This window comes from Parus major, chromosome 11 (assembly GCF_001522545.3).
Source record: "Parus major isolate Abel chromosome 11, Parus_major1.1, whole genome shotgun sequence".
Lineage (NCBI taxonomy): Eukaryota > Metazoa > Chordata > Aves > Passeriformes > Paridae > Parus > Parus major.
The window spans coordinates 6,492,734-6,519,909 of NC_031780.1; the positions used below are offsets into that span (position 1 = coordinate 6,492,734).

Sequence of the window (27,176 nt, forward strand, 5' to 3'; positions counted from 1 at the left end):
CAGGAGAGGTGGCTTTCCAGAGGTGGCTGGTGCTGGCCATCTCACCTTCCCAGTGCCTGTCCTGCCCGTGCACACCCTGGGGAGCCAAACAGGCTGAGCTCAGGGGCTGGAGCATGGGTGATGTACTGTGCACCAAGAGGATGTCTTGGTGTCTGCCAGCCCTGGGAAAAGAAGGTTTTTCCACTGAGTCACTTGCTTCCTCTGCTTTTTATGAGACAGCACTGAGATCTGGGGGAAGGGGAGATAAAAAAATGTGGCCCAGATCTCCCTTCTCCGGCAGGACCAGGTCCATGCCAGCACAGCTGCCCCCTGTTTGCTTTTCAGAGGGAGTATCAGACAGACAGCAGCATAAATAGAACAGGCTTGGTTATTTTAAGACGTTGATTACATGATCTGTGCATTAAAGAAAAATAATTAAGTAAAATCTTCACTTTAGCTGCAGCTGGCAGCATGGGCTTGGGTGGAGCAGCGGCAGGGATGGGCACCTTGGAGCTCGTCCCCCAGCCATGGTGGATGAACCATGAGGACTTTTACTTCTCCTGTGTTCCTCCTTGAAGCTGCAGTGGATGGGAGGTTGCCCAGGTGTGCCACCGTTCTGGCATTGAGCTGCTGTGCATGGGGAGGGACGGCACCAGACTGGCTTGGTCTAGCAAGGGGGAGCCACACTTGGGAAAGGGATGTGGGTGCTGTTTTGGTCCTGCAGCCAGTGATGGGGTTTTCCTTCTTCTGGAGAAGTTTCTGAGTTCCTGTGGAGCTGGGATGTTGTACTGCTCTGTCCCTGAGCAGCAGTCTGGGGTGAAGAGCTCGTGTTTACTGGTGGGGGTTAAAACCAGGCTTGTTTCTGGTGACTTAGTGCCAAGCAGAGATCTTGGCAGGCAGGAGAGGAGGGCTCCAAGCCTTGGGAGCTGGAGCTGTTTTCTGCTCAGAATTCATTGCAGCAGGGCTGAGCACTCGGGACAGCCCGAGGTGAGTCCAGAGCTCCTTCTCTCTCCCACAGCCCTGCTGGGATCACCCTGTCCCTGCCCTCCATCCCCATTCCAGCTTGGAAGCTGAGCTGTGAGGGAAAAGGGCAGCTCCCGGCAGAACATGGGCTTGTAGATACTCATACCCAGGCAAAACAAATAGATAATATTAACTGGGGTTTCAATGCCAAACAGAAGCAGATGGTTTATCAAGGTGGAGGAAAGCAACGTTCAGGGGTTTCAGATAAAGTGGATGAGACAGGAGCCGCTCTTGAAAAAGAAAACAAAAGTTACTGAAGCAGCTGCTGAGAAGAGCTCACTCTCCACTAGTAAGCCACAAAGGTTTGTTAGTATAAATTGAACTGAAAATGCTTTTTTTCCTCTTTTTTCTCCCCTTTCTTCTCCATTGAAGACCACTGGTGGTTGTGACAAGTAAAATGTATATCAGAAGTCAAGACTGTCCTGTGGGATGAGGTTTTGCACAAATAATGGTATAAAATGCATTTATCTCTGCAAAATTGCTTTGGTAGCAGACTTTTGTTAAGACTTTAAATGAATTTTTAGCAAGTGCCCTGTAAATTGTGCTCCAGATGATGCAATGCTTGTCACATTTGCCTTCACTTCTCTGAAACAGCTTGTGCCACTTTGTAACTTGTGCCAGAGCCACTGTCCTCTGCTGGCCTCTGGAGCTGAGAGGAGATGGAGCTGTCCTGCATCACACTCATCCTCACAGTCTCATCCCTTTCCCTATGATGATTTGCAGGGCAGAGCACAAGTTTGCCCCTCATAGCTTAGGTCTGTGGTCTGTTGGCCAGGGACAGACAGACAACAGCAAACAATCAGGTTTGTGCTGAAAGATGATGTGGAAATGTGGCTTCTCAGTACAAACAAAATGGGATAAATGGTGGAAGAGGAGGTTGGGGAGTTCGTTCTCCTTTGAGGGGGTAAGATGTTACCTTTCCTTGAAAATCTGTTATTTATGGAGCAAACTCACAGCAGGTGATGGGTGCTCTGCTGGGCCTCCACTCAGGACATTTGGGAGATGGAGGCAGCAAAGCCAGAATGTTTGCTGCCTCCCAGCCCTGAGGTTGTCCCTGTCCTGTCCCACAGAGTGCCTGGAGCTGCTGCCAGCGCAGTCCATGGCGTACACCGTGACTCCCACGCCGGCCGGGCCCGTCGGCTCCCAGTACTGTGTCTGCAAAGTCGAGCTGTCCATCTGCGGCCAAAACCTCCTGGACAGGGATGTCACCTCCAAATCCGACCCTTTCTGCGTCCTCTTCATGGAAGTCAACGGGAAGTGGGTGGAGGTAAGTCCTGGTGTCGTGTGGATTTATTCCTCCTCTGGTTTGCTTGTGCAGGTGTCCCTCTCTCTGTGCTCGTTCCTCCCCGTGCAGAAGTGGAAGATTTTTTGGTGCTCCTGAGGCTGTGTGTGGCACCAGTGTGTGAATTCTTCTGTGTCACAACTGGTCCTTCCCCCATCACTGCTTTCTGCTCTGTGCTGGGCATTGGCTTTAACTGCAAATTCCATTTTATACCTGCAGCTGTAGATGGTCTGGGAGGGAGCAGGGTAGGCAGGGCATGGATATGTGATGGATACTGCCACCCTCTTTGGGTGCAGCAGAAAATGAGCATTAAGGGATTTAAAACATGTAAACCAAACAAAAATGTTCCCAGTTCATGGGAAATTAGGTGGTGTCATTAGGGTACTCGGCCAAGGAGCTAGTGAATCACCTCAGGTGTCCAGCACTCAGGGAGAGTGCAGGGGAAAGCCTCACCTTGCCACAGCCTGCAATTAACTTTTTTCAACAGCCTGGGTGAGACTAATGAGCCTTCCAGCCTTGATAGGTGTCATTTCTGACCTAATTGTGCTTTTCAGGAATTTTTCTTTCTGTCAGTAATGTCTCAGTCCAGCGGTTTTGATCCCAAAGCTTCCTTTGCAATACAAATGTGTGGTGCTTTTAGGCTGTTATTTTTTATTTCTGCTGGTTTTAGCTTCTTTTTAATTGGCACAGTAGGCACTGGACTGCTTGAGCAGCAGCTTGCTGGCTGTGAGGTGGAGTGGCAAAGGGTTTTGGTGTGCTTGTGCCTCTGAGCTGGCTCTGGTCAGTGGCAGCTCAGGGACACGCTGGGATGGAGATCCCCCAGCACTCACACGTGTCAGGGGTGCTGTGTGGGTTTGGCTCGTGGCTGGGTGCCAGGCAGGGTCAGGACAGGTGGGATTGCCCATGAGAACCTCGCTGGATGGGATGTTTGGTGGGCTCTTGGGACGTGGTTCAGCGCTGCCCCCTTGTTCTGCGTGGGTTTTGGTCACACAGCTGTGCCCCTTGCCCTAAGTGGAACCTCTCCTGTCTGAAAGTGGTGGCCTTAACAACACAGCCGAGCTCTAGGGGATGGATGGGGACAGAATAAGCTCATTGGTGTGAACCCATCCCACCCCACTGCCCCTTTGTCCTCCACACCGGATTAGGGACATGTCCCAAGCCTCAGACCTGGTTGTGGTGGTGGGTCTCCTCCTTTGGTACCAGCCCTGGTGCCAGTTCTGAGCTGAGCTGTGGCACCAGCTGATGCCAGCAGGAAGATTTCTGCTCCCTGTTCTTTCTAGCTGTAACGTTTGTTCCCAAATACAATTATTTTGTCTCACTGAGCTTAATAGGAATTAAAAATCTTTGTGAATCAGCCTTGGAGGGGTGGGGGAGGGAGGGAGGGAGGGACAATAAGCCCCAGGCTGGGAAGTGAGGATGGTGGTGTTTAAATGTTCTGCCCGGTGATGTCATCTCGCAGAAGCCATGAAAGGGCTGACCTGTCGTGCCAGCGACAGGGACAAGGGACACATGACTCAGCTCTGCAGCTGCCTTTGTACCACTGAGTCATCCAGGCAGTCCTGTACCTTCAGCATGAACTTCCCATGACACTTCAGACAGCATCTCCCCATGTTGGAGCATGAAGCACCTCCACGTGCTGGGGATGCTGGAAGGTCCCCAGCCAACCCCCCACTGAACACTGGAAGATTCTCCAGCTGCATTCACTGAACACAAGGGCTGCTGCTACAGGAGGTGATTTCCTGGTTCTGTGTTTGATTTGCAGAATTGTAGAATCATGGAATGGTTCCTGTTGGAAAGGACCTTAAAGATGGCCTCGTTCCTACCCCCTGCCATGGCCCCTGCTTGAAGCCACATCCACCTGGCCTTGTACATTTCCAGGGATGGGGCAGCCACAGCTTCTCTGGGCAACCTGTGCCAGGGCCTCCTCACCCTCACAGGGAACAATTTCTTCCTAATATCCAGTCTAACCCTGCCCTCTGTCAGTTTGAAGCCATTCCCCCTTGCCCTGTCACTCCTTGCCATTGTCTGAAGTTCCTTCTCCAGCTCTCCTGTAGCTCTTTCAGGTGCTCTAAGGTCTCCCCTGAGCCTTCTGAATAATCCCAAGTCTCTCAGCCTTCTCTCACTGGAGAGGTGCTCCATCCCTCTAATTGTCTTTGTGGCCCTTTGAGGCTCTTATCCAAACAGATTTCTTTAATTAGCCAGGCTGCCTTTTAAAAACCCTTGTGCTTTTCTGCTTTTTGGTGGCAAAGGCACCCCTGTTCTTTCCAGGGGCTGCAGATCTGTAAGGGGAGAAGGGGATGGCAGGAGCTGATGGCAGGTGAGGGATGATGTTTGAGGAGGCCTCATGTGTGATGGTCACCAGCAAGGGGATTTGTGCTCACCAAAGAAAAGATCAAACCTTTTGCAGCTGTCAGCTGAGGCTTGGGATATTGTTGGCCCTAGGCAGGAGATTAAACTTGAATCTGGGTGTTGAAGAAAGCCCCATCACTCCCAAGGTTACCTCAAGCTGGCTGAGATTTTCATACCCTTCCTTTGGCCACCTCTTCCAGAGCAGAGCTGGAGATGGGACCTCAAGTTATCTCCTTCAGACTGGGCTCTGGGTGTGAAAGGACTGATTTCCCTTGGTCCCTGCCTTCCCAGTCATTGCAAGAATGTGGAAGGACCTAAAATCCATCTCTGCTGCCTGTGCAGTCTCATCTCCTAGGCCTGAAGAGGGGTTTGTGTGCGTTGTGCTGCTGAAATAAAGCAGATCTGTGCTGCCCTCTGCTCCTGGCCCAGCACACCCTGAGCAGAGGCTCGGCTCCTTGGCTCCGGGGGGGCAGAGAGGGGAGGCTCTGTGTGAAGCTGTGTGGCCCTGGCCAGCTCACAGCCCACTGGTGTTGATGGGTTTGATTCCCCAGGGTGCAGCAGGTGGCTATTCTGGGAACACAGCATTTACTTTAGTTGTTTCTTGGCAATTAAGACAGACTAAGCGAGCAATTTCAAAAAAACCTGCGATGGTTGGGTGTATATATAGCAAACTCACCACATTTCCACTGAGCCCCTCCAAAATCTGCCTTCTGTGCTGAATGAGTTTCTTTGGGACTAAGGTATGTTTGCTTGCTTTTTTTATTTTTTTTTAATTTTTTTTTTTTGAGGCTTTTTTCTGCTCTGCTTATTCCTGGCTCGGCAGCTCTGGCAGACATCCCACCGTCCCACAGCCTGGTGCTGTCCAGGGATGCCAGCTGCTTTCCAGAGAGGTCTTGCCCAGGACCTGGGATGCACAGGCAGCTCAGCCTTGCCCAGAACTGGGTGTCCTGGCTGCAAGACAAGGTGGAATGCTGGCCAGGGCCACAGCATGGCCAGAGGCTTTGTGCAGTCCCACAGGGATGGTTCTTCCAGACACCAAGGGCAGCAGCTGTTGATAAAATCACACTGGACAGTGCCTGCATTTCCTTCTCTTTATCCATGTTACCATATCCTGGGATCATGGAGTGATGTGGCAAAATGCCAGTGCTGTCATAACACTTTCCACTATCCCTGGTTGCTCAGAGCCACATCCAGCCTGGTCTTCCAGGGATGAGGCAACCACAGCTTCTCTGGACAACCTGTGCCAGTGCCTCACCACCCTCACAAGCAAGAATTTCTTTGGAGCATCTAATCTAAACCTGCCCTTTGTCAGTTTGAAGCCATTCCCCCTTGTCCTGTAACTCCAGACCTTTGTCCAAAGTCCCCCTCCAGCTCCCTTGGAACCCTTTACGTGCTGGAAGCAGAGCCTTGTGTTCTCCAGGCTGAACAGTGATATCAACATCATCTGCTGCTCTTCTGACAAAGCTCCTGCTTGCTTTGCCTGCTGGAGGATTTCCCCCACAGCTGTGGGTGTTTCTTGTTGAGCTCTCAGGCTCTGCTGCCCATGCCCTTTCTGCCCCTTTCAGCTTCATAAGGGTATTTCACATGTTGGACTCTAAACTTGCCCTTGTCTCCTGCCTTTCAGCATGTCTGGGGGGGAATCTGGGTCTGTAGAGTTCTCCTTGCCCATTGACTTCCAGGTGTAAATACACCAGCTTTTCTCAGCCTCAGTTTCCCAGTTTTCCCACTTTCTAACCTTTTTTGGCCAAAATCATGGGGATGTGTCTTTGTGCAAGGTCATGACAGGATCCCTGCTGGTGCTGCCACCCTTCCTGCAGTGTGAGTTACGGGGTCTGGGACCAGAGTTCCATTACTGGAGGGCAGCATTCCGGGATCTCCATTGTGGCTGTCCTCAGGATTTATATTTTTTTGGCTCACACAAGGCTTTCTGACCACCTGTGCCATGCAGTGATGTAAACCCACACTTCCACCAGCTGCCTGCCAAGTTTCCTCTGCTCCTGTCCCTGCTCCTGGCTGTGGGATTCTGCAGAGAGCCACAGTGTTTCCCCTCCCATGGCAGGTTCCCCATGTGCCTTCCAGTTTCCATCATCCTCTGTGTGCCTGCCCTTCCAATTCATCAGGGACATCATTGATTCCATCCTGCTTGCTGTAGCTCGTGGTGTCTACTGAAGTTTTGTCTCTGAGCACTTCCAGCCTCTTGTTCCTACTAATTCTCGATGAAATTTTTGACAAGGGGACTGCGGCAATGTTTTTTAATCTTTTTATCTATGGAACGCCAATAAAGGAGAAACCACATGGATGTTTTGTTTTGAGCTCTAGAGGGAAATGCTGGAGAGTTGTGTTCTGGCTCATGGCACTTCTTGTTTTGCTTGTCCTTGCTGCTGGCTGCACAGCCTGGAAGAAACAAGTTTGGCACTACAGCTGTGAGTTGAGGACCAGAGGTGTGTGAGAGCCTCAGCTGCTGGGAGAACAGGGCTTAGAAGCAAATGAGGCAATTCTGGCTTCAGTGATCCTCAAGCCCTGGGCTGGGTGGGCCCTTCCACCCTGGCTGTTGGATGTTGGTGTTGGTGGTGGGGTGTCCAGCCCCATGTGCCCCATCCTCGGGGAGGCAGCTCTGCATGGTGTGCTATTGTGTGTTTAGATGGAGCCCAGCCTGTGCACCTGGGTGTCACAGCCTGTGTTCAGGGACAGCTCTGCTGAGGGCCTGCTGTGCTCGTTCTGATGGTCACCAGGGGTTCCTGGGTGGCTCTGGCTGAATTCCATTTCAGTGACAAAGCTGTAAGATGCACTTGCCTAAATTCCTCTTTTTCTTTGCAGCTGGACAGGACAGAGACAGCTGTGAACAACCTCAACCCAGCTTTTGCCAAGAAGTTCATCGTTGACTACCACTTTGAAGAAGTGCAGAAGCTCAAGTTCGCCCTGTTTGACCAGGATAAGTCGAGCACACAGCTGTATGAGCATGACTTCCTGGGCGAGTTCTCCTGCACCCTGGGCACGGTGAGTCTGAGGTCCCTGCAGCAACGGGACCCCAAAACACATCAGACACAGGGATGTGTGAGAGTACAGCTGTTCTTACCTCATGCAAAGCTCTCTGGCTCCTTCCTGGAAAGACACATTTCATTTGCTTGTCACACTTCAGCTGTTGAGGTTGAACTGTCCCACGTCAGGGCTGTTGTCTGCTTGCTCAAGTCTAAGCTAGTCATGGTGTGGGTTTCTGCTGGTGCTGGAAAGGAGACATCAACTGGAAGCTTCTGCCCCTGTCTTCACCATGGGTTATATGATGACCAGTTAGGGCCTGGGAAACTTCCAGATATTTAAAGTTAAGATGTATGCAGTCTGCCTTTCTTTCTCAGTTTGGGTTTTCTATTTCTGAAAGTTTTGTCCTTTGCTGGAAACATGTCCATTCCTCCTGACTGAGCATGTTGGTGCTGGAATGTGTCTTCTGCTCTTCCTGTGGAAAAGCTTTCGGGACACAAAGCGATTTATAAGTTTTTGGAAGGTCTTTTCATTCATGAGCCCAGACCCTGTTAGAAGCTGGCAGCTATGTTCTCCAAATATCTTTGTCCTCTGGCTCAGAAGCAGGGACTGAGGCAGATTTTTTTCCATCATTTTGCAGCATCCAGAAGCTGAGGGCTGCTGTGGTACCTGGCACAAATGCAGAGAAACTGCTTCTGTTGTGCTCAGTGCTGGGAATGGGGAGGAAGGAGATGGGTCAGCATGGGGAGCCAGCACAAGGTGCTCAGGGAGGCTCATGATCACAATTGCTGTGTTACACAGACTACAGCATGGCACTGCATGTGGCAGGCAGGACTGGGACTTTACCACTGCCAGCTCAAGAGCTTGACATGTTAGAAGAGCACTGACATTTACAGAGTTTGAAGTTTAATGACTGCAATTTTGGAAGTGCTCTGTGATGACCTAATTCTGCTCCTGCAGAAGTTAAGAGACGGTGCAGGCAGCATCTGTGGCCTGTGTTCAGTGGTTCAGCCCAAACCCATCCTTTACTGTTAGTTCTGCTGCTGCTGGAACACACCCAGCTCCACTGTGGGGCAGCTCAGCAAGGGCTGCTTGTGAAGGTCGTGGTCTTGGTGGAGGCAGAGAATTCATGGACATAAGGACACAGCTGAGACCTTGCTGGTCCTAAATGTGGCTCTGCAGCAGCCCAGGGCTCTGCAGGCTCATCTTGGAGAAGAACATTGTCCACATGCAGTGGGGAGGAAGGTGGAAGGGTCTGAACCATCTTTTCAGGAAAAAATGTTGTGTCTCCCAGATGATCTCAACCCTTCTGGTGCTTGGGAAGGTGATTATGTCAGAGATGAGCCTGGACAGCCCCTCCTGGGCTGTGGTAATGCTGGGCATGGGCAAGTCTCACATCCAGGGGCTCTCTCAGAACAGCTGATGGCTTTGCCATGGTGGCATCACTGGCTGCTGTGTCTTTGGGCACAGCTGGGGGGCATGGTCTGTCAGGAGGAAGAGAACTTGGAACTCTGTAAACTTACAGCAGTATTTTCACTCTGCAAAAGAGAATTTGACCTGTGCCAAATTTTTGCAGCAGTTCCCATGTCAGCTTCTTGGTGACATTTAGTCCACAACAAGACACCAGCTGGGAATGGAGGGAATCTTTTAATTTCCCTTTTTCCCCTGAAATTCAGTTTGCCTCCTCTCCCTGTGGCCAGCATGGGCTGGCAGCACAGCCCAGTTGGGGAGCAGAGGTGGACTGGAGGTGTGGCACTTGTGCAGGGGTGAGGAGGGGGGTGAAGCAAAGTTTATGGGGGCTTGTGGGTTCAGCCACCCTGCTGTGTGTTTCCTAGGGGCTGGAATTTGCCTGGTGAGATGTTTCCATAAGCCCTCAGAAGGAGAGAGCAGCTGTGGGCAGCAACAACTGGGCAGTGAGAATCTGACTTTTCAGTTCTGAGTTTGCATCAGAGCTCTGTCAGATTAGCCAGATTGCTTAGTGCGGCTAATGAGGTCTGTAGTAGGATTTAAAAAGACAGCTGAATCATTCCCAGGCCTGTAATGACCTCTGTGGCCAAAGGAAATGTAGCAGGGATCAGACTCCAGGCTGGAGGGTGTCCATGGTTTCTGCTATCAGGGTTGTGAGGAGGTTTGTCCTGCCTGTACCCAGCGTGGCACAAAGATCTGGTTACACTGGTGACTCCTGAGCATCACAAGCCCTGGGACTTGGCTGGCTCCTCACTACTGAAAATGGGTTTTGCTTTGAAATTGCAGTAGTCATAGGTCACAGAATGGTTTGGGTTGAAAGAGACCTTTAAAGCTCATCTAGTCTTGAGAGGGACCCACTGGATGTGGGATCAGGGCACAGGCAGTTCCAGCAGGTTGCTGGATCTCCATGTGGACATCTGCACCTCAAAAGAAAAATGACAGGTTCTCCAGATCTGAAGGAGACTGAAACTCACTGAGCTGGGAAAAATCTCAAGGGTTTGATGCATCTCCCAGTTTATTCTGTCTATCCTGTTACAAGCCAGGAGTGAAGAACATGCCTTTGGGCTGCTGACCCTGCACAGGGGCTCCAGAATGCTGCTGGGAGAGAGCATCCAGCTCAGGATCCACCCGTGGAAACACGTCCTGCAGGCGAGGTGCTGGCAGGGGTCATGGTTAGAAATATGTGAAATGGAGTTTGAGAGACTGAGTGGTGATTTTGCTGGGAACAAATTGCAGTAGCTCTGTCTGTGTGAGGACCCACTGATGTGGATGCACCATGCACCCCGGGGGGCTGGGGTGTCAGTGATGGTATTCCCACTCTGAGTCATCCCTGGATATTGGTGCCTTTCCTCTGCTCTTGCAAATACTTAATCTGAATTAAGCAACATGAGCAATGATCAGTTGCTTATGAGTCTGCTTTTGATCACTTGTACAATCATGGCTTTATTGTCTTTGGCTTCTCCAGATTGTGTCCAGCAAGAAAATAACACGGACTCTCCTTCTGGGGAATGGCAAGCCGGCTGGGAAGGGGATGATAACGGTATGTTTGCTGCTTTGTGTTACTCCTGGGTGTGTAGAGGTGGATGGGGGCAATGCAGAGCACTCACATGGGGTCCAGGAGATTGGGGTGTGTCTCTTGAATATTTTTCCCTTTACCTCTTGTTTTCCTGGCCACTTTGGTCTGTTTAGAGGGCAGTTTATTTGGGACAGGGACACTCTTGCTCAGTGTCTGTCCGGTGCTTAGCTCTGAGAGTCTTCAACTCTTGCTTCAGACTCAGAAATAAAAAAAGACAAAGTAAATCTATGCTGCTGTTGTTTGTTGTCTGGTACAAGGCGCCTGTTCAGACCTCTCTGGTGCAGTGACAGGTAAGAGGGCTCATTTCTTTTTCAGGGATGGGTGATTTTGTTTGTAGGATGAGGATGTGCCATGGCAACAACTCTCATAGCAACAGCCACTGATTCTGATACAGACCCCTTCGGGCAGTGGCCTTCCTGCTGCAGATCTCTTTAGCAATGTTCTTTTTTAAAAAGAAGAGACTAAATTTAGGTGTGTTTCTGTTCTACCACAGCTCCCATCATTTTTGGATCTCTGCTGTGTTATGGGTTTTGTGAGATGTGCAGCTGAGCTGCACAGTTGTGGAAGGAAAGGCCAGCAAGGAGTTAAACTTTTCTGTCAGGTTTAAAAGCACTGCAAGGGTTTAAAAGCCTGGGATCTGGTGCATCTCAGTTGCTGTTTGCTTTAGGGGAAGATATTTTTCTCTCCTAATTGCTGCAGCTACTCTTTAAATGCGAGAGGAAAAGCCGCAGTGAGGTTCAGAAGTGGGGCCGTTCCCAAGGCTCTCGACATCCCATCTGATGCTTGAGTGGGAAGAGCTGGAAAAGTTTCCAGTTAAGTTCAAAGGTTACATGCTTTAGAAAAAGAAATGTCCTGTTCTGTCACTGATGTGTCTTAAACATCCAAGGGACAGAGACATCTGCTTCATTTTGTACAACTGATATAATTTCTTGATCTCAGTTTTTTTGTCCTGGCCTGGACTAGGTGATGACAACAAGGTCATGTGTGATGGGCACCTTTCCCTGCTGTTTGGCACAGTGCTGGAGCACAGGCTAGGGACACCACTGGAGGAGCAGGCTTCAGGGAGTTTGGACAAAAAAAGCCTGACTTTGTCTTCATTCCCTTCAGTTTTGCCCAACTATCCATCTTCCTAACTGGGATGCCACACAGGTGAATGCAGCAGAAGAACCTTGGCTGAATGGATGGGACTGTGTGGGGGTCCCTAGGTTTGAAAAGAGGAGATCCCAAAGCAAACCTCTGTGTTTGTAGAAGTCAATTTTAAAACCTCTCTGCACGCCTCTGCTGGACACAGTGGTAGGGATGTTATTGTTGTTATGCTGGACAGGAGAACATGCCACCAGCAACCTGTGTCAGGGTGGCACAAGGACATTCCTGGCTTGTCTGCACAGCCTGGCTCTTACATAGCCTACAGCCAGCCCTAAAGTGCTGGATTCCAACTGGGCATGCTTTTGTGGGGCTCAGGAAAGGGCAGATTTCATCCTCTTCCCTACAGCTCCTCTTCCTCCTGCTGGTTTTGATGACTGCTTACACCCACCAGGGACTAGGTGGGAGAGAAAAGTAATTCCATGGCATGGCAATAGGGAACTTCTGTATGGAGCAGGGGAAAGTGGGGTTCATGTGCAGTGAATGGGTGCCCTGTGGACCAAAGAGCTGTGTCCACCATGGGAAGGCCAGGAGGTTGTCCAGGAGCTGTGGCTCATCCCCTCACCCAGCTGCCCAGGCAGAGGCAAAAGCTGCATCTCTGCTTCCTCATCTCTGCCAATTCCCCAGCTCTCCTAAGTGCCAATAACCCTCTGATTGCTCGTTCTGTAGAAAATTGTCCCCTGGAGTTCTGCAAGTTTCTCTAAAAGCCTTGGTGTAATGACACTGCATAACTTCAGTGCAGGACAGCCCCTTGTGAGATCCAGCAAACAGCCATGCTTGGGACACTGTGCACAAGGACAATGTCCACGCTGTGCTTCTGGCTGTTCTGGTGCTGGCTCCTGCCCTGGGAGAAGGAGGATGCAGCTGGGAATGCTGGGGAACAGCTCAGCCCGCCACAAGAGATCAGAGGAAGGAGAGGTGGGGAGCAGATGCTTGGGCAGGAAAAAAAAGACAAGTGATTCAGAAAATGGCTTGTAATAAAAGTGAAAAAATGTGGGGTTTTGTTATAAACATTCCTTTAAAATACCAAGAGACTGATTAGACCATATTCCAGACAAAACTGGCCCGCTGGGGGTTGGCAGCTGAAGCCCTGCTGGAGCATGTGTGAATAAAGTCTCTTAAACTGAAGTGGTCTGGGCTGTGCTCCTGCCTGCTGCAGCTCCTCAGGAGCAATCATGGAATCTTCATCCTTGGGGCTGTCGTAGCAGGTGCTCATGTGGAGACATGGCTCAAGTGCTGGGTTCCACCAGCATTTTCCCTAAGGGATGGGATGACTGCTTTAGCCATGCCTGCCCTGGACATGGAGGATGAGGTGGCATGTCTTGCTGGCAAGGCTTTATGTGGCTTCTCCTTCCTCTTGGCTCAGTCCTTGGAGGCTTCTCCTCCTTGGAGGTCCTGAATGAGCCCTGCTGCAGAGCGAGACCGAGTCCAGCGTAACACCCAAGAAAGGGGTTGTGGTTTTTACCAGAAGCTTAATTTTTTATGCTGAAAATGAATGCAGTCTTCCCCTGTCTTTCAGATAGCTGCCCAGGAGCTCTCGGATAACAGGGTGATTACTCTGAGCATGGCTGGCAGAAAACTGGACAAAAAGGTGAGTGGAGCTGTGTCTGGGGGGTGCAATGTTAAACTTCTGCCCTTGGAATCTAAAGAACTCTCTGCTTTGGGTGTAGCAGTGACAGAAAGCAGTCTCACTGGAGAAAACTTCAGGGTAAAACTGGGCATGATTCTCTGTCTGTCGGGTATAGCTGTGCCTCAGTTTCCCTATTGTCACGGTATTTCTTCATCACACATCTCGAGATGGAAGGACTCTGTGTGGGATCTGTGGATCAGCATGTCTCAGCAGATTTACTGCTTCAGTGGCAGCTGTTTGGAATTGCCTCCTGACAGAACTGGAAGTTTTGATGACCCGTGACTCTGTATCTCAGGTGTGCTAAGAGCTGCTGGCTTGTCACCTCCAGCCCCTCTGGAAATGAAAATGATCTGTTTCTGTATCAGTGTAGGGTCTGTCTTCTCCAAGGAAGTGTGGATCTCACAGAGACAGGTAACACATGAGCTTTGCTTCGGATGTGGTACACAGGAAACAGTGAGCCTCTCTGAATGGCATCTTCTGACCTTATTTACCAAGCAACCAGAGCTATTCCTCTTGAACCAGTCCTGTTGCTAAGCAATCGATGGGAATATTATTTTTTCCTTCTTCCTAGTCTCTCCAGAGCTTGTTTTATTGGCAGGATGGCCCTCAGTTTCTTTGAAACCAGGGTAAAGCAAGCAGCCAGGCAGAAGAGTATTTATTTGCTGGGGCAGAAGATGGGGTTCACCCAGTCCCACTGTTAAAACTCAGTGGGTATCTGTTTTATCCAAGTGTTTTTTCCCACCTCTTGGAAATGATTTTCTCACCCTTCTACTTACCTTGCCTAGTGCAAAGAGCCAAATGCCCCAGTTAAGAAGTAACAAATAAGAAACAATTCAATTTCATCTGTAGGTGTCAGCAGAAAGATTGTGCTCAGTGACCACCTGCTGTCACCAAGACCTGACGAGGTTTCTTTGCCAATTCCCACACTGCAGGACAGAGTTGCAGTGCTCAAAGTCCTGCCCATGAGCAAAGGATGCTCAGGTCACTTCATGAAAATTAAAATTGCATGGAAGCAGTCTTTTTGGGTCATTTTTGATTATGGTTGAAATGCAGCTGTGGGAGCTGGGTAAAACTTGTTTAAGCTTAGGAAAGACAGTGAAAAATAGAATAAGCAAAAGAAAACCAAGGCTAAAGTTGCAGCCTGGGGAGCTGCAGCATCCTGTACCACACAGCATGGGGCTGGGGAGCACAGCTAAGGGCTCAGACATTATAGGAAGGGATTGGATCTCACAGGATTTTGTGCTCAGCCCCAGGCAGTTCCTTCTGCCATGGCTACCCTGAGGCTGGGATCTCTTTGAGGCTGCAGGCAGGGCCTCCTCCCCATCACACTATCCTCCTGCAGCTCACTGCCTTGATCTAAATGTTGAAGCTGCAAAGTAGGGACATGTCAGCAGCAGATTCAGCCTGGGGCTTTAATACATTATGTCAGATCAGTTCTTGGGAGAGCTGTTGAATGGTGAAATATCTTGCAGAAGAGGAGGTATTTCCACCTGGGACCAGCCACATGAAGCCCAGAGCTGTCCGTGCCACCACCGCGGTGGGGACAGCAGGAGGGCAGTGATGCTTCAGCATGGCTGGGGGACAGCAAGCACTGCGAGCCAGGACTGCTGCTGGAAGCTGTGATTTAGGGAGCTGTATCTGCTGGAAGTGCCAGCTCCACCCTCCTTCTCCTTGGCATGTTAAAACCAGTTTGGATCGTTTCGATTCTTGGGCCAATTTGCAGATCGATCTGGTCTTCTGAGCTTCTTTGGTTGCTCAGTTTCCATCTCCCGCCAGGTTTGCAGGGGTGAGATGTGTGTGGGTTTGATGTTTTAAAATAGCAGCCCACAATCTTGTGGCTTGGAGGCATCTCCCACCCTGCTTTGAACAGAACAAGGCTGACCAGACTTGCAAGCCAGGCTGATCCATGTGGGATGGCAGCAGACATCCCTCAAAGCTCCCCGCTGCCCTCGGAGCCGCTGCCTCCCCCAGCCCACGCTGGGCTGCTGCTGCTGAAGCTGCCTTGGGTAGGAGGTTAAGCCAGCACAGGCAGGGTTGGTACCCACCACTGGCTCTTTAATCCATCTGTGAAGCCTGAAAGTGCCAAGTCCGGGATCGGAGCTGTGCTACAGCCGTAATGCTGCAGGAGGAATGCCTTGTGTTTCTAACCCACAAATGTGTGAAAAAGGGTAGGAGAAAAATAGCCTCATCTCACCAGAGAGCATCCCTGTGAGCCTTTATGGTCTGCTTCTCTGCAGAAGAGCTTTGACTGAAGCAAGTTGTAATTTCCTCAGGCCAAAACACTTTGCAGTGATTTACTTTTGTGGCTGGCTTCAGAAACAGGATTTAGATAGAAATATTGATGGATTTTCTGCTGGGGCATCACTAGAACCCATGTACATCCCAGATGCCATCTCCTGGGCTGGCTGTGGACAGGAGATCCTGGAGTGTCCATGTTTCCTCCTTCTCCACGCACAGCCCCTCACATCCCCACTGCATCACTCAGAAGCACAAAAAGTCTCTGTTCAAACCCATAAAAAGTTCCTCCAGCTCTTTGAAGGATTCAGACACCCACCTCCCTCTAGGAGGAAAACCCAACTGAAATAACTTGAATTACCAATAGATTGTCTGGAATATTTGGGATTTGGTTTCTTGTTAGCAGCTCCTTGGTTTTTTCTGAATGGGAATGAAGTTCTGCCTAGACAAGCTGGAGTTTCCCTGTCGGTGCCACCAGCGCCTTCCGCCTCCCCGGGCTGCGGGTGCCGAGGCAGCCCCCGTGCTGGTTCCCAGCAGGGGTGTGTGTGTGTGTACATATTCCTCAGAAAGCAGCAGCCCTTTGTCGGGGGATTATCTGAGGAGACGCTGGCAGGAGAGGCAGCACACACTGACTCAGGGCTGCGTATCTCGGGGGGTGTTACATGATCTCTGTCAACACCAGGGCAGCTCGCTCCTTAAAGATTTCCTCTGCTTATGCTTTACTGCTGTGTGTAGGAGGGTGGATTTTTTATTTTTTTTTTCCTTTCTCCCCAAGACGCTCATGCACTTCATAATTCTGTTTTTCCTTTGAGGCTTTGGATGTTTTTCCAAGCCCAAACGCAGCTGCCTCCCAGCTGGGGTTGTTTTCCGTGGCATCTGTGTCCGGAGAGCTTGTTGGGTACTGGCACATGCTGGGGTGCCAACACACCCTCCTTGCCAAAATGTGCTGGGGAAATCAAGGGGATTCACACAACCAGGACGGGGAGGCGGGCAGGACGCTGTCTGTGGGGGCTGCCTGTTTGCCAGTGTGCCTGACCTGGCCCCATGAGGACAGGAGAGTGTCTGCAGGGCTGGCAGTGATACAGAAACATCTCTCTCGGTCCTCCGCTGCTTGCAGAGCACCATGTAACCCATCTTGTTCTTCTCCTTCCAGGACCTTTTTGGGAAGTCAGACCCCTTCTTGGAGTTTTATAAACCAGGTGATGATGGGAAGTGGATGCTGGTTCACAGAACAGAGGTGAGCAAAACTCTGACCTGAGCTGCTGAGACACCCTCATCCTCCAACCTCACATAGCTCCTCTTGCCCTACATGGCGTTATCTCATCCATTGCCTCTAGAGCAGGGTGGGATCTAGGGACTTCTAAACCTTACAGCTCGCTTCCTGTGTCCAGTTGAGGCTGCTGGACTCCAGCAGATGAAGATTCACTGAGGCCAGCAACGTCTTGAAATATTTGCTGTACTACCCACTACTGTATCTAGCGTGTAGAGAGGGAGATGGCTTTGAAGCCCATGATGACCTCTAGTCTCATCCTGGGCTTAGACTGAGCCCTGGACCACTCTCCCTCCACTGCAGGAGCATCAGGATGAGCTGTGGCCTGGGGAGATGGTGGAGAGAGGTGGTGTGAGGGGGGGAAAGGTTAAAATGAGCTTTTGCCACACCTTCACCTGAGCTGGGTGTTCAGGCACCTCCAGTTTCAGTGCACGAGCACTCGACCTCGTGTCTCTCATGAGCCAGAGCCACAGGCAAGGAGGCAGAGACCTGTACCAGGGTCTTGGTGGGTCTGAGCAGGGCCAGCTGACCCCTCCTCTCCCTCATTTATACCTGCTGTGGTATTTTGATCTGAGCTCCCTCTGGTCACGTTCTCAAGCTGCTAAAGCCAGTGATGTTAGGAATACCAGGCACAGCATGGGCAGGGAGAAAAAGGCTGGCTTGTGCTTTAACAATGGACTAATAAGTACTTTTCAAACTGCTTTTTTTCTTGTTCTCAAAGCTTGTTTCAAGGCTCTTTTTAGTTTGCACATAGTTCCTGGCAGCTGGCAGAGAGAGGAGGGGGAATCACTGGAGGGGGGAGCTCACAGCAGCTTCCATGGCAGAGGAAGAGAGCTCCATTTCACCCCATCTCACACCCTTCTTTTTCCATCCCTTTTCTCATCCCCTCAAAGCCTGCTTAAGGAGCCTGTTGCACCATCACAGGAAACTTCTGTAACAAAACACAGGGGGAGCTCAGGTGGAAGGAGAAAGTGGTGTTTATTTACAGTCTCTCCGTATGTTCGGTTTTACCACTTCTGTGCGAAGTCCATGAGGATTTCCTTCACTCACACACCCACGTGCACGTGGGCACCAGGATGTGGGTAACATCTTGTGTCCTGTGGTACCAATACAGGCCGTCCTTATCAGCTCTGCTGTTTATTTTTTGGTGCTTTCCCACACACCTTTCTGTGCATATTTAGTTCATATCAACCTTAGTATTTCTCCTGTATTTCTTTGGGAGCAGGCTGGGACCATACTTGTTTTTTTCCTCATGGTTCAGTGTGCATAGCTGGGCTTTGACTCAACAAGATGTGTTTCTCAGATGGGGTTTGGAGTGGCCTCCAGCCCTTCCTCCTGGAAGAGGCATGGGAAGGTGGCCATGCACCAGGCGGTGCTGGGATCTCTATAAGCATGTCAGGTTTGTGGGGAGCAGATGTCTGTACTGGTGTTTCCTCTGAGTTGCTGCCCATTGTCCTGTCTCACTGGGTCAAGGTCTAGACAAGTTTTCTCTCAAGTAATGGAAGATCCAACAGCCTCCACCTTACCAACCCTGGATGCATCCAGCTGCCCTGAGAGGGATACCACATTAGGTGACCCATCCCTGGAAGTGTTCAAGGCCAGGTTGGATGGGTCTTGAAGCAGCCTGGTCTAGTGCAAGGTGTCCCTGCCCATGGCGGGGGATTGGAAATGGATGGTCTTTAAGGCCCCTTCCGACCCAACCTTTTCTGTGATTCTGTGACCATCTTCATGTTTTGAGGCTGGATATGAAGAAATAAAGTTCTCCATTCTTGCAGCTTTCAGTGCAGGAATATAACCAGCTTTCAGTCTGATGCTGGCATTTCTCCTGCCACAGGGCAGGTCTGACAGGGCAGGATTAGTGCACTATTGCAGCTTGTTGTCTAAGCACAAATGTGAATGCTCACCTGGAATGTTGGATCCTTCCCCACCCACCCTGGTGACCTGGCAACCTGTGGGCAGCATCTCGGGATATGAGGGCTCTCCCTGCTCTCCCAGGCTCCTGGAGGAGGTGTTTACAAATTCAGCTAAACTGTTCCTGCAGTGCCAGGGTTTCCCCCACTCTCAGTAAGAGCCTGGCTGTCAAACAGACCCTGTGTCACTGTTTGCCCCCAGCAGCAGCCATAGATCTCTTCCTCTCTGCTCTGTGCAGTGACTGTCCCAGCTGCAAGGTTCCAAGCTCCTCCGTGCCAGATAATCCCCCGTGTTTGCCTTGCACAGAGAAGGGTTAATTTGCTGCCTGTGCCTGACTTTCCTAATATCCACGTGAATCTCTCTTTGTGAGCACCACACCTTTGTGAAAAGGGATCTTTGCCTGCCCTGCAGGCACCTCTGATATACACAGCATGTGCCTGGAGCCCGCTCCAGTTTGCTTAGGTTTCTACTAAGCGATGGCATTCTCTCAGGAAATGTCAAAAAGCATCAATTAATATTTCTCCAGCTCAGGCAGCAGATGTTACACAGATGAGACAAGAGAGCTTAATGTGCCCAGGGCTGATTTGGCTTTCCAGGGCTGGTTGCAGCATCTTGCTGCTCCATCTTCTCTGTGGTCAGACCCCAGATGGATTCAGGCTGTGTTTGGGGGCTGGAAGCAGTGAGCAGGGGGCAAGCAGTGGGACACAGAGGGCACAAACAGTAGCTGCTGGCCTGGGAGTTGTGGGGTGAGTGGCTGTGCCCGGTGTGCCACAGCTGTTCTCTCAGGCAATTTTTCTTGATTGCTCCCAGAGGTGGGTAAATCACCCAACACAATGAAAACAAACCTGTTTTAACTCACACGTGCTGCAGCCTGAGAAGGGGAAGCTGCTGTGTCTCGGTTATGGAGGCAGGAAAGGGCTGGGACAGCTTGGCCTGGCCCACTGTGAGCCTGCTGCAGGGTCACCCTTGGAGATGTGTCCCTGCTTTGTCCTGATCTCTCCCTGTGGATGTGCCCCTGTAACAGCATCCCTCTGCTCCCACCTCCAGGTGATCAAATACACACTGGACCCTGTCTGGAAGCCCTTCACTGTGCCTTTGGTGTCACTGTGTGATGGAGACATGGAGAAGCTGATAAAGGTAACTCTGGCTTGTGTTGTGGGGATCAGCCTCTGGGGCTGAGTGCTAAACATCTGAGCCCCCATGGCTGGCTTATTAAAAAAACCCCAAATCAACAAAAACCTCCTTGTTTGGGGTCTCCAGCAGGAAAGGCTGGGGACTTGAGCAGGTCTTGCAGGAGATAGTTCCTGTTTCTGAGGCTGGTTTGTGCTCCTTCCACCCCAGGTGGTGTGTTACGACTACGACAGTGATGGGGGACACGACTTCATCGGGGAGTTTCAGACCTCTGTGGCCAGGTTGTGTGAAGCCCAAGATGCCTCTCCAGTAAGTGCCAGCATGCTTTTTGGGGAAGAACGAGGAAGGGGCTCCTCAGTGTTGGTGACAGACTTTGGTACTTCCACCTTCAACCTGTGCTAGAAAAAAACAAGTCTAAATTCCTTTCTCCTTCTACCCACACCATGAGTGACCCAGGCCATGGTTGTAGCTAAAACATCTGACTTAAGGCAGCCTTTGCTGAAAATCAGGCTCTGCTGGGATGTCTGAAGCAGCACCCATGGTTTGGGGGTGTCCTGTGGTTTTGGGGGCTAGAAGGGGAGGTGTGACTTGCTGCTGGGGCTGCATCTGCAGCAGGGCCAGCCTGGTCCCCAGGAGTGCCAGCTCCCTTGCAACTCAGCGCCAGTTTGGGCCAAAGGTGTCCCCATTTTGCCCTGAAGTGCTGGCCAAGACGCTTGGCAGATGCCTCCTGGTTAAAGGTATGTTGTGAAGACCCCTGGATAGCAGGGCTTGGCACTGCTGTCCCCACCAGGATTGCAGGCCAGGAGATCTCACCTGAGGCATGGAGGGGTGTAGAACACCGTGTGTGCTGCACTGAGTTTCCTGTCTGGGGAAACTGAGGCACAAAGGCATGAAAGTGCCCTGTCCAGGACTGCACAAGGTGGTGGTACCAGAGGCAGGCATTGAGCCCGTTTTTCCTCTGGATTTTTAACCTATAACCTGGCAATAAAATCTTCCTCTTCAGCACTGGAGGGAGGATACCCCCAGGCCATGCTGCACAGCTCTCACACCAGGGTCTGTCTCGTGTGTTACAGCTCGAGCTAGAGTGCATTAACCCCAAAAAGCAAAAGAAGAAAAAGAATTACAAGAACTCTGGGATCATCATTGTCAAGTCCTGCAAAGTGAGTTTGTTGTTGAGATGTTTCCTTCAGCCCCTGACTGAGCTTGGTTCTTCTCGAGCTCCCCCCATCCCTTCTGCCTCTCCTGTGTACCCAAGGACCTGCATAGCCTGAATAACGATGACAGTGATGACAATTGCTGAAACACTGAGGGTTTTTTTTGTTTTTTCTTTCAGATAACCAGAGATTTCTCCTTCCTGGACTACATCCTGGGAGGCTGCCAGCTGATGTTTACTGTAAGGACTTTTGTTTCTCTTTGCCCAGTAACACCTATGTCATGGGCAGAACTGGGGAGTGAGGCTCTGAGTGAGATTTGGCCCCAGTTTGGGTGACTTGTCAGGACAGTGAGGAGCTGCCTGTTTTGCTGTTAAACCATGTGGGTTTGGGGATTCTGGGGATGCTCAGCTACATCTAGTAGCATGGAAGGGAGCTGGCTGGACTTGAGCTGAAGGCCAGATTTTCAAAAAGACCTTCTGACCCTTCACAAAATGTCACCAACTTCTCATTTCAGGGTTTAACTACCCTCATTTTTTTAATGGAAGCTCTCCTTATTCTGAACCCAGATGTGAGGGTTTGGAATGTTATACAGATGGTTTTCTGAGTTTTTACTGTCATTTCCACCTTCTTTCAAGCTGGACCACAGCTTGTCCAGGAGTAAATAAGCAAGTACATGACAATCCTGAGTGAAACCACCACAATGCAGAAGTGGGTTTCTCAATTTCTGCAAACTTTCCTGGTGCAGTATCCAGAGAGCTGCAGGCACTCACAGTTAGATCAGTTTGTATTTTGTTGTTTTATCTGAAAACATGATGGGGGAAGAGTAGGAGGAGGAGGAAGAGTTGCCATAGGAACAGCAATGACTGGAAGAGCTTTTTGTGTGCTGTTCTGCCTCTGTGTGCTTTGGTCTTGGTGCTGGAGAGTGAATAGAAGAGAAAATCAGTGAATTTATTGGTAGTACAGAGCTCTTGCGTGAATTAGGTTTGAATGCAGAAATTTTCCTCCTGTCTAAAGATCTGCTGGTTATTGGAGGGCTCCTCCCCCTCCCAAGGCATCTTTGCCCTTCCAAAGGTTTGCAACACTGCAGAAACCCCTGAGCTGGCAGGAGGATGCTGCACATACCCCCTGCAATTTGGAAAGGCCACTGGTGTCCTCCCCAGCCAGGGAGGGGCTGGGAGAGATGGGCTGAGGCCACAGAGAAGGGTTTTGGGCCCAGTCATGTGCCTTGTGTTGGGAGCAGACCGGCTGTGTCCCTCTCAGACCCATTGCCCGAGTGCTGCTCTTGATGACATTGCTTGCATGAGCAGGGCCCCTGCCTGCCTGACTCCACTGAGCCCCTCCCGTGCCTCAGTTTCCCTCTTGCTCTCTGGACATGGTGGCCTGACCAGAGCTGGGTGCAGGGGTGTTACAGAGGTGAATCAGAGGTTGGGTGAGGCCATGCAGTTGTTTGATGAAGATGTCAGGTCTTCATGGAATCACAGGATGGTTTGGGTTGGAAGGGACCTTCAAAGATCACCCCTCTGCCATGGGCAGGGACAACTTCCATTGGAGCAGCTTTCCCAGGGCTTTGTCCAACCTGGCCTTAAACACTTGCAGGGATGGGGCAGCCACAGCTTCTCTGCACAACTTGTGCCTCCCCACCCTCATCATTCAACATTTCTCCCTTATCTCCAATCCAAACCCACACCCTTCCAGTTTAAAAACATGTTTCCTTGTCCTGCCGTGCCTGTTTTACCAGCCACCCTGGTGCAAGGTGGTGGCACATCCTGGGCTGTGATGTCTTCTTGCCCCAGCCAGGCCAAGGTCCCTTCTCAGGCAAACTGCCATTCGTCCTCTCCCATTGTGGATACGGAGCAAAATCTCTCGCAAAATCCCTGAGCTCAATTTAGCCAGTGGAGTTATTTTGGGTTTTGCCTCTTTGCTAAGCAAACAAGTCGAGTGCAGTCACTCTGCCTGTTTGCCTGGTCCCAGCTCTTCCTTCCCAGTCCTATCAAATTGGGTGGCTCAGCATCTCGCCTCTTCTGGCCAGATTTATCTGGGTCTGAGATAGGCATTTCTACAAATGCCTTTAAATAGAAAGCCTAATTTAGGATGGAGAAAAATGAGTGCCTTCCTGACAGAGTCCCCTGAGAGCTCAGCATATATTGGTCCCTGGGGAAGCCTGATGAAGAGCAGGTCTTCCTGCCTGCAGGGAAAGATCTGCTCAGGGTTGTGATTCTTTGGTCAAAGACCTTGAGATCCAAATACCCAGATGGCCCTGGCTGCCTTGGTGTCCCTGGGGCTACTCAGTTCCTGTGCACCTGGGAGACGGGCAGTGAGAGTCCTCAGATGGAGGTGGTGGTGGATTAGGGATTAGGGGCTGCTTGGGGACACTTTATGTGATGTTCCTTGATGAAAAGTGGAGAGGTAAGAGTGAATGACTTTGCCTAATACAGTATTGAACTAACTTGCCGGGAAGGTGAAGAAATAGGTTTTGTGAAACTTTTTGAGGTTTGGAGTTTGAGGGAATGCTTGGTGGCCAGGTCTCTGGTGGCATTTGCTAACAGAGGATAGATTTGTGCATCTCTCTTTTCCTGCAGGTTGGGATTGACTTCACAGCTTCCAATGGGAACCCCCAAGAACCCTCCTCTTTGCACTACATCAACCCCTTGGGGACAAACGAGTACTTGTCAGCCATCTGGGCTGTTGGCCAGATCATCCAGGACTATGACTCGTAAGCACAGTGCCCTTCTGCCACCACCTGTTTTGCAGATGTGTCCCAAGAGGCTTCTGGGATGCATCTGCCTTGATCCAGGGCTGAGTAACACCTTTAGGGTGTTATTTACCATAAACACGAGGATGCAGGAGGAGACGGCTGGGACAGGCTTTCTCCTCTCCCCCCACTGCTGCTGTGAAGAGGAAGGAGCATGAGCAGAGGTGGAACATCCTCTGCTGGGGGCAGGTGCCCTCAGCCTGCTGTTGTTTACTGTCAGAGCTGTGACCCCAGATTGCCTCATTCCTCAGACTTCCTGAGGAGAGGAGAAAATATCAGAAAAATATCGTCTCACACAGTGATAGAGAAAACAAAACAGAAGTCAGTTTCTCTCACTGTGATGGCTTTTGTGCCCAAAATGGATTGTTCATTTTTTTAAGTCTCCAGGGTTACATGCCTGCAAGAGACATGCGTTTGGGCAAGAGGACGTTCCTGGTCTCAATGGGAAACAGAGCAAAGCTGGACTCTTTTTTTCTCTAAAGATCAAATTCAGGGGGGAATATCTGTTCTCTCAGAGTTCATCTCCCATTTAAAAGCACTGTATGTTTTGGGAGAAGCTGTGCTAGCCTGCTTTGTGTGTGTCAGTATACCCATATATTTTCCTTCTTCTCTTTAGGGACAAGATGTTTCCTGCTCTGGGATTCGGCGCCCAGCTCCCGCCAGACTGGAAGGTGAAGTGCTGTGGCCACATGAGTGCTTGAGATGGGTTTGTCCTGATATTGCCTGGGCAGGAGCAGAACTGCCAGGGCTTCATCAGGGAAAGGCTGCTGGGGAGAGGGGGAAGGGGCAGATGTGGAATCTCAGCCAGTGAGATGTGTCAGTGTGGGTGGGCAACACGGCAGGGACGGGGCATAAGCAGCCCATTCCTTCATCCTGCACTGGCATGAAAGCAGCAGCTCCCTGGCATTAATGGGCAGAGTCAGGCATTGATTCATTTTCCTGGCAGAAGGCAGGAGCAGTTCTGGGGAAGGGAAGAGGCCTCTGGATGAATGTGTCAGACAGCAGCTAAGTCTGGAATGGGGCTGGGAGCTAGGGAGCCTTGATGTGATGTTGCACAAGCAGAGCCTGCAAGGACTGAAGCAGAGGAGCTTTCACAAAAATCCACCTTGATCTTTGGTTAGGATTAAACACTGGTCCTACTAGGGCTGAGCTGCACATCCTTCTGATCTGGAGGGCAGGGAATGGGGCTGTTCCTGCAGCCTGGCTGGCAGATGGGGAGCATCTTCTCACGGCTGAGACAATGTGCTGGGACACCACCATCATTAATTACTGGCTGGGTCTTTTGGCCACTCTTTGCTCACGCCCTTGATGTGCATTTTCTTTCTGCTCGCTGGTTTTGAGGCGTTCCCAGCTTCAGGCTGGGGTTGAATCTCAGCGAGCCCTTTGTGTTCTGTGGGAGGGGAGCTGTGCTCTGGGCTGAGCACAGCAGGGCACGGAAGTCATGAGCAGCTGGGAACTGGGCTGGGGAGCTCATCACTGCCAACCCTTGTGGCTGGGGATGTCCTGCCCGCTCCAGCTTTGTGCTTTTCTCTGCTCTTCTGACAGCCAGAATTCATATGACTCAAGTGGGAGCTTTTGCTGTTTGCCAGCCACAGAAGGAGATCCCTCCATGTGCACTTTGGAGCTGATTCATCCTCCTTGGCCTGCAAATGTCTCTGGTCTGTCACTTTAGCACTTTTGTTGGGAAAATCTAGGTAGGCAGCTTCCAAGGTCTAAGAGCCAGCTGCTGCCAGGGATTTATTATTTGGGGAGAAGAATGGGAATGGTAAATGTGGTAGGGATGGAAAGGGCACAGCAGCTCAGGATTGTCATGGAGAGCATCCTGTTCTGCTTCCCATGTGTGTGAGTCAGTGCCCACGGGAAGGGCACTGCTGGGTTGGAAGCAGCCCTTCTGGCAAGACTGGAGGTGGGTATTGTGTTGAGGATGAGAGCTGGGGGTTCTGCACATGCCTCCTGCAGCCTCCTGTGGGCCTGGAGATGCTCTGTAAAAGCTACCGGAAAAAACACATTGTTTTTTCCCCAGAATGATTTCTAAGCCCAAATAAACCTCAGTGGGGAACAGCTTCTTCCTCCCCAGGTGCTTGTCCCGTGCCTTACAGGTCACCCATGACCCATCAGCTCTCTCATGTCAGTGGGGCCATCCCTGGTGCATTTTCCTGCATCACTCCAGCTTGGGGCTTCATCTCTCCCCAGCTCTCTCTAAGCATCACCGGCTCTGCTCACTCATTAAAGATTTTTTGGCTATCAGGGCTCGCTGGGTAATTTCAAAAGCAGCAGCTCTCCATGAAAACCTGTGCCCTGTGTGACCGTGGACAGAAAGCAGGGACCCACAGACCCAAGTAAAGATTGCCAGGAGATACAAGAGGTATAAATGGTGCTTTGTGCTCCTGTTGCCATGGCTCCCCCAATGCTTCTCGGGCGCCCGTCAGAGCAAGATGTTTTGCACACAAAAGTCGCGTTGGAAATGTCAAAGAACATCTTGCCGTGTAACAGCTCTGTAGAGCCTCGAGTGTTTCCTGGTAGGGAACAGGAGAGGGGAGCAGATGGGTTGTGGTTTCTGGGGGATGAGAAAAGGCAAAGCAGCAGCAGAGAGGGGGATTCTTAATGTTGGAGCCACAGTGGTCACCTGGATTTGGGAGATGGGGTCAGCCAAAGGAAGCTGGCGGCTCAGCTGATGCGCAGCCTCCAAGGCTTTCCATTCTTTTGCCTTCTGTATATATATGTATATATGCATAAATGTATATATGTATATATAGGTGTGTGTGTGGGGAAACTGAGTCATGGCAGGGGTGGGATTCTTTCTGGGGGTAGCAGACAACCCTCTGTGAAGTTGGTCTTACCCTTTGTGGTGGTTCAGAAGTTTCTCCCTGTGAGTTACTGGGGAATGGGATACCTGCAGGTGTTCCATGTATATTTAAGTGGACCCCACAGAAATTGTTTTCAAAGTACGAGCTGAATAGGGAATGACATCCTTGCTTTTAATTTTTTTGTTATTTTGAAGCCCTCCTGTTGATTTTTTTTTAGTAGATATGTATATATAGATATATTTTTTATATATATATATATATGTAAAATTCATAGAAACTCAGAGGAGTTTTGCAACACTTCTGCCACGTAGGGGTTCTGCTCTGTAGACAGTGAGGAACACAGCTTGAAACATTTCATTGCTTCTTAAAAGAAAGAGAAACCCCTCTTCTGCAGAGCAAAACATGGAAATATTTCTGCCTGCCTTGTCTATAAATACTCGTGGCAGAATTTTGAATATCTCTAAAAGAAAGAAAAAAAGAAGCAAGCCCAT

General features: G+C 50.6%; 1 protein-coding gene across 3 annotated transcripts in view; it reads left to right on the forward strand.

The window, feature by feature from the left end:
- The window catches only part of CPNE2 (copine 2), a 43,119-nt gene that overhangs the window by 8,615 nt on the left and 7,328 nt on the right, over positions 1-27,176 (forward strand). For 2 of the 3 annotated variants that reach the window (XM_015639646.2, XM_015639645.3), the window contains exons 2-12: positions 2,073-2,269; positions 7,451-7,630; positions 10,542-10,616; positions 13,315-13,386; positions 16,814-16,897; positions 19,889-19,978; positions 20,183-20,281; positions 21,046-21,132; positions 21,306-21,365; positions 23,706-23,839; positions 24,495-24,549. In XM_015639646.2, the coding sequence (XP_015495132.2) occupies positions 2,073-2,269; positions 7,451-7,630; positions 10,542-10,616; positions 13,315-13,386; positions 16,814-16,897; positions 19,889-19,978; positions 20,183-20,281; positions 21,046-21,132; positions 21,306-21,365; positions 23,706-23,839; positions 24,495-24,549 (1,133 nt within the window). Of the gene's footprint in view, positions 1-1,205; positions 1,305-2,072; positions 2,270-7,450; positions 7,631-10,541; positions 10,617-13,314; positions 13,387-16,813; positions 16,898-19,888; positions 19,979-20,182; positions 20,282-21,045; positions 21,133-21,305; positions 21,366-23,705; positions 23,840-24,494; positions 24,550-27,176 lie in introns of those variants that run through there. The other variant, XM_015639647.3, reaches the window with a different exon arrangement.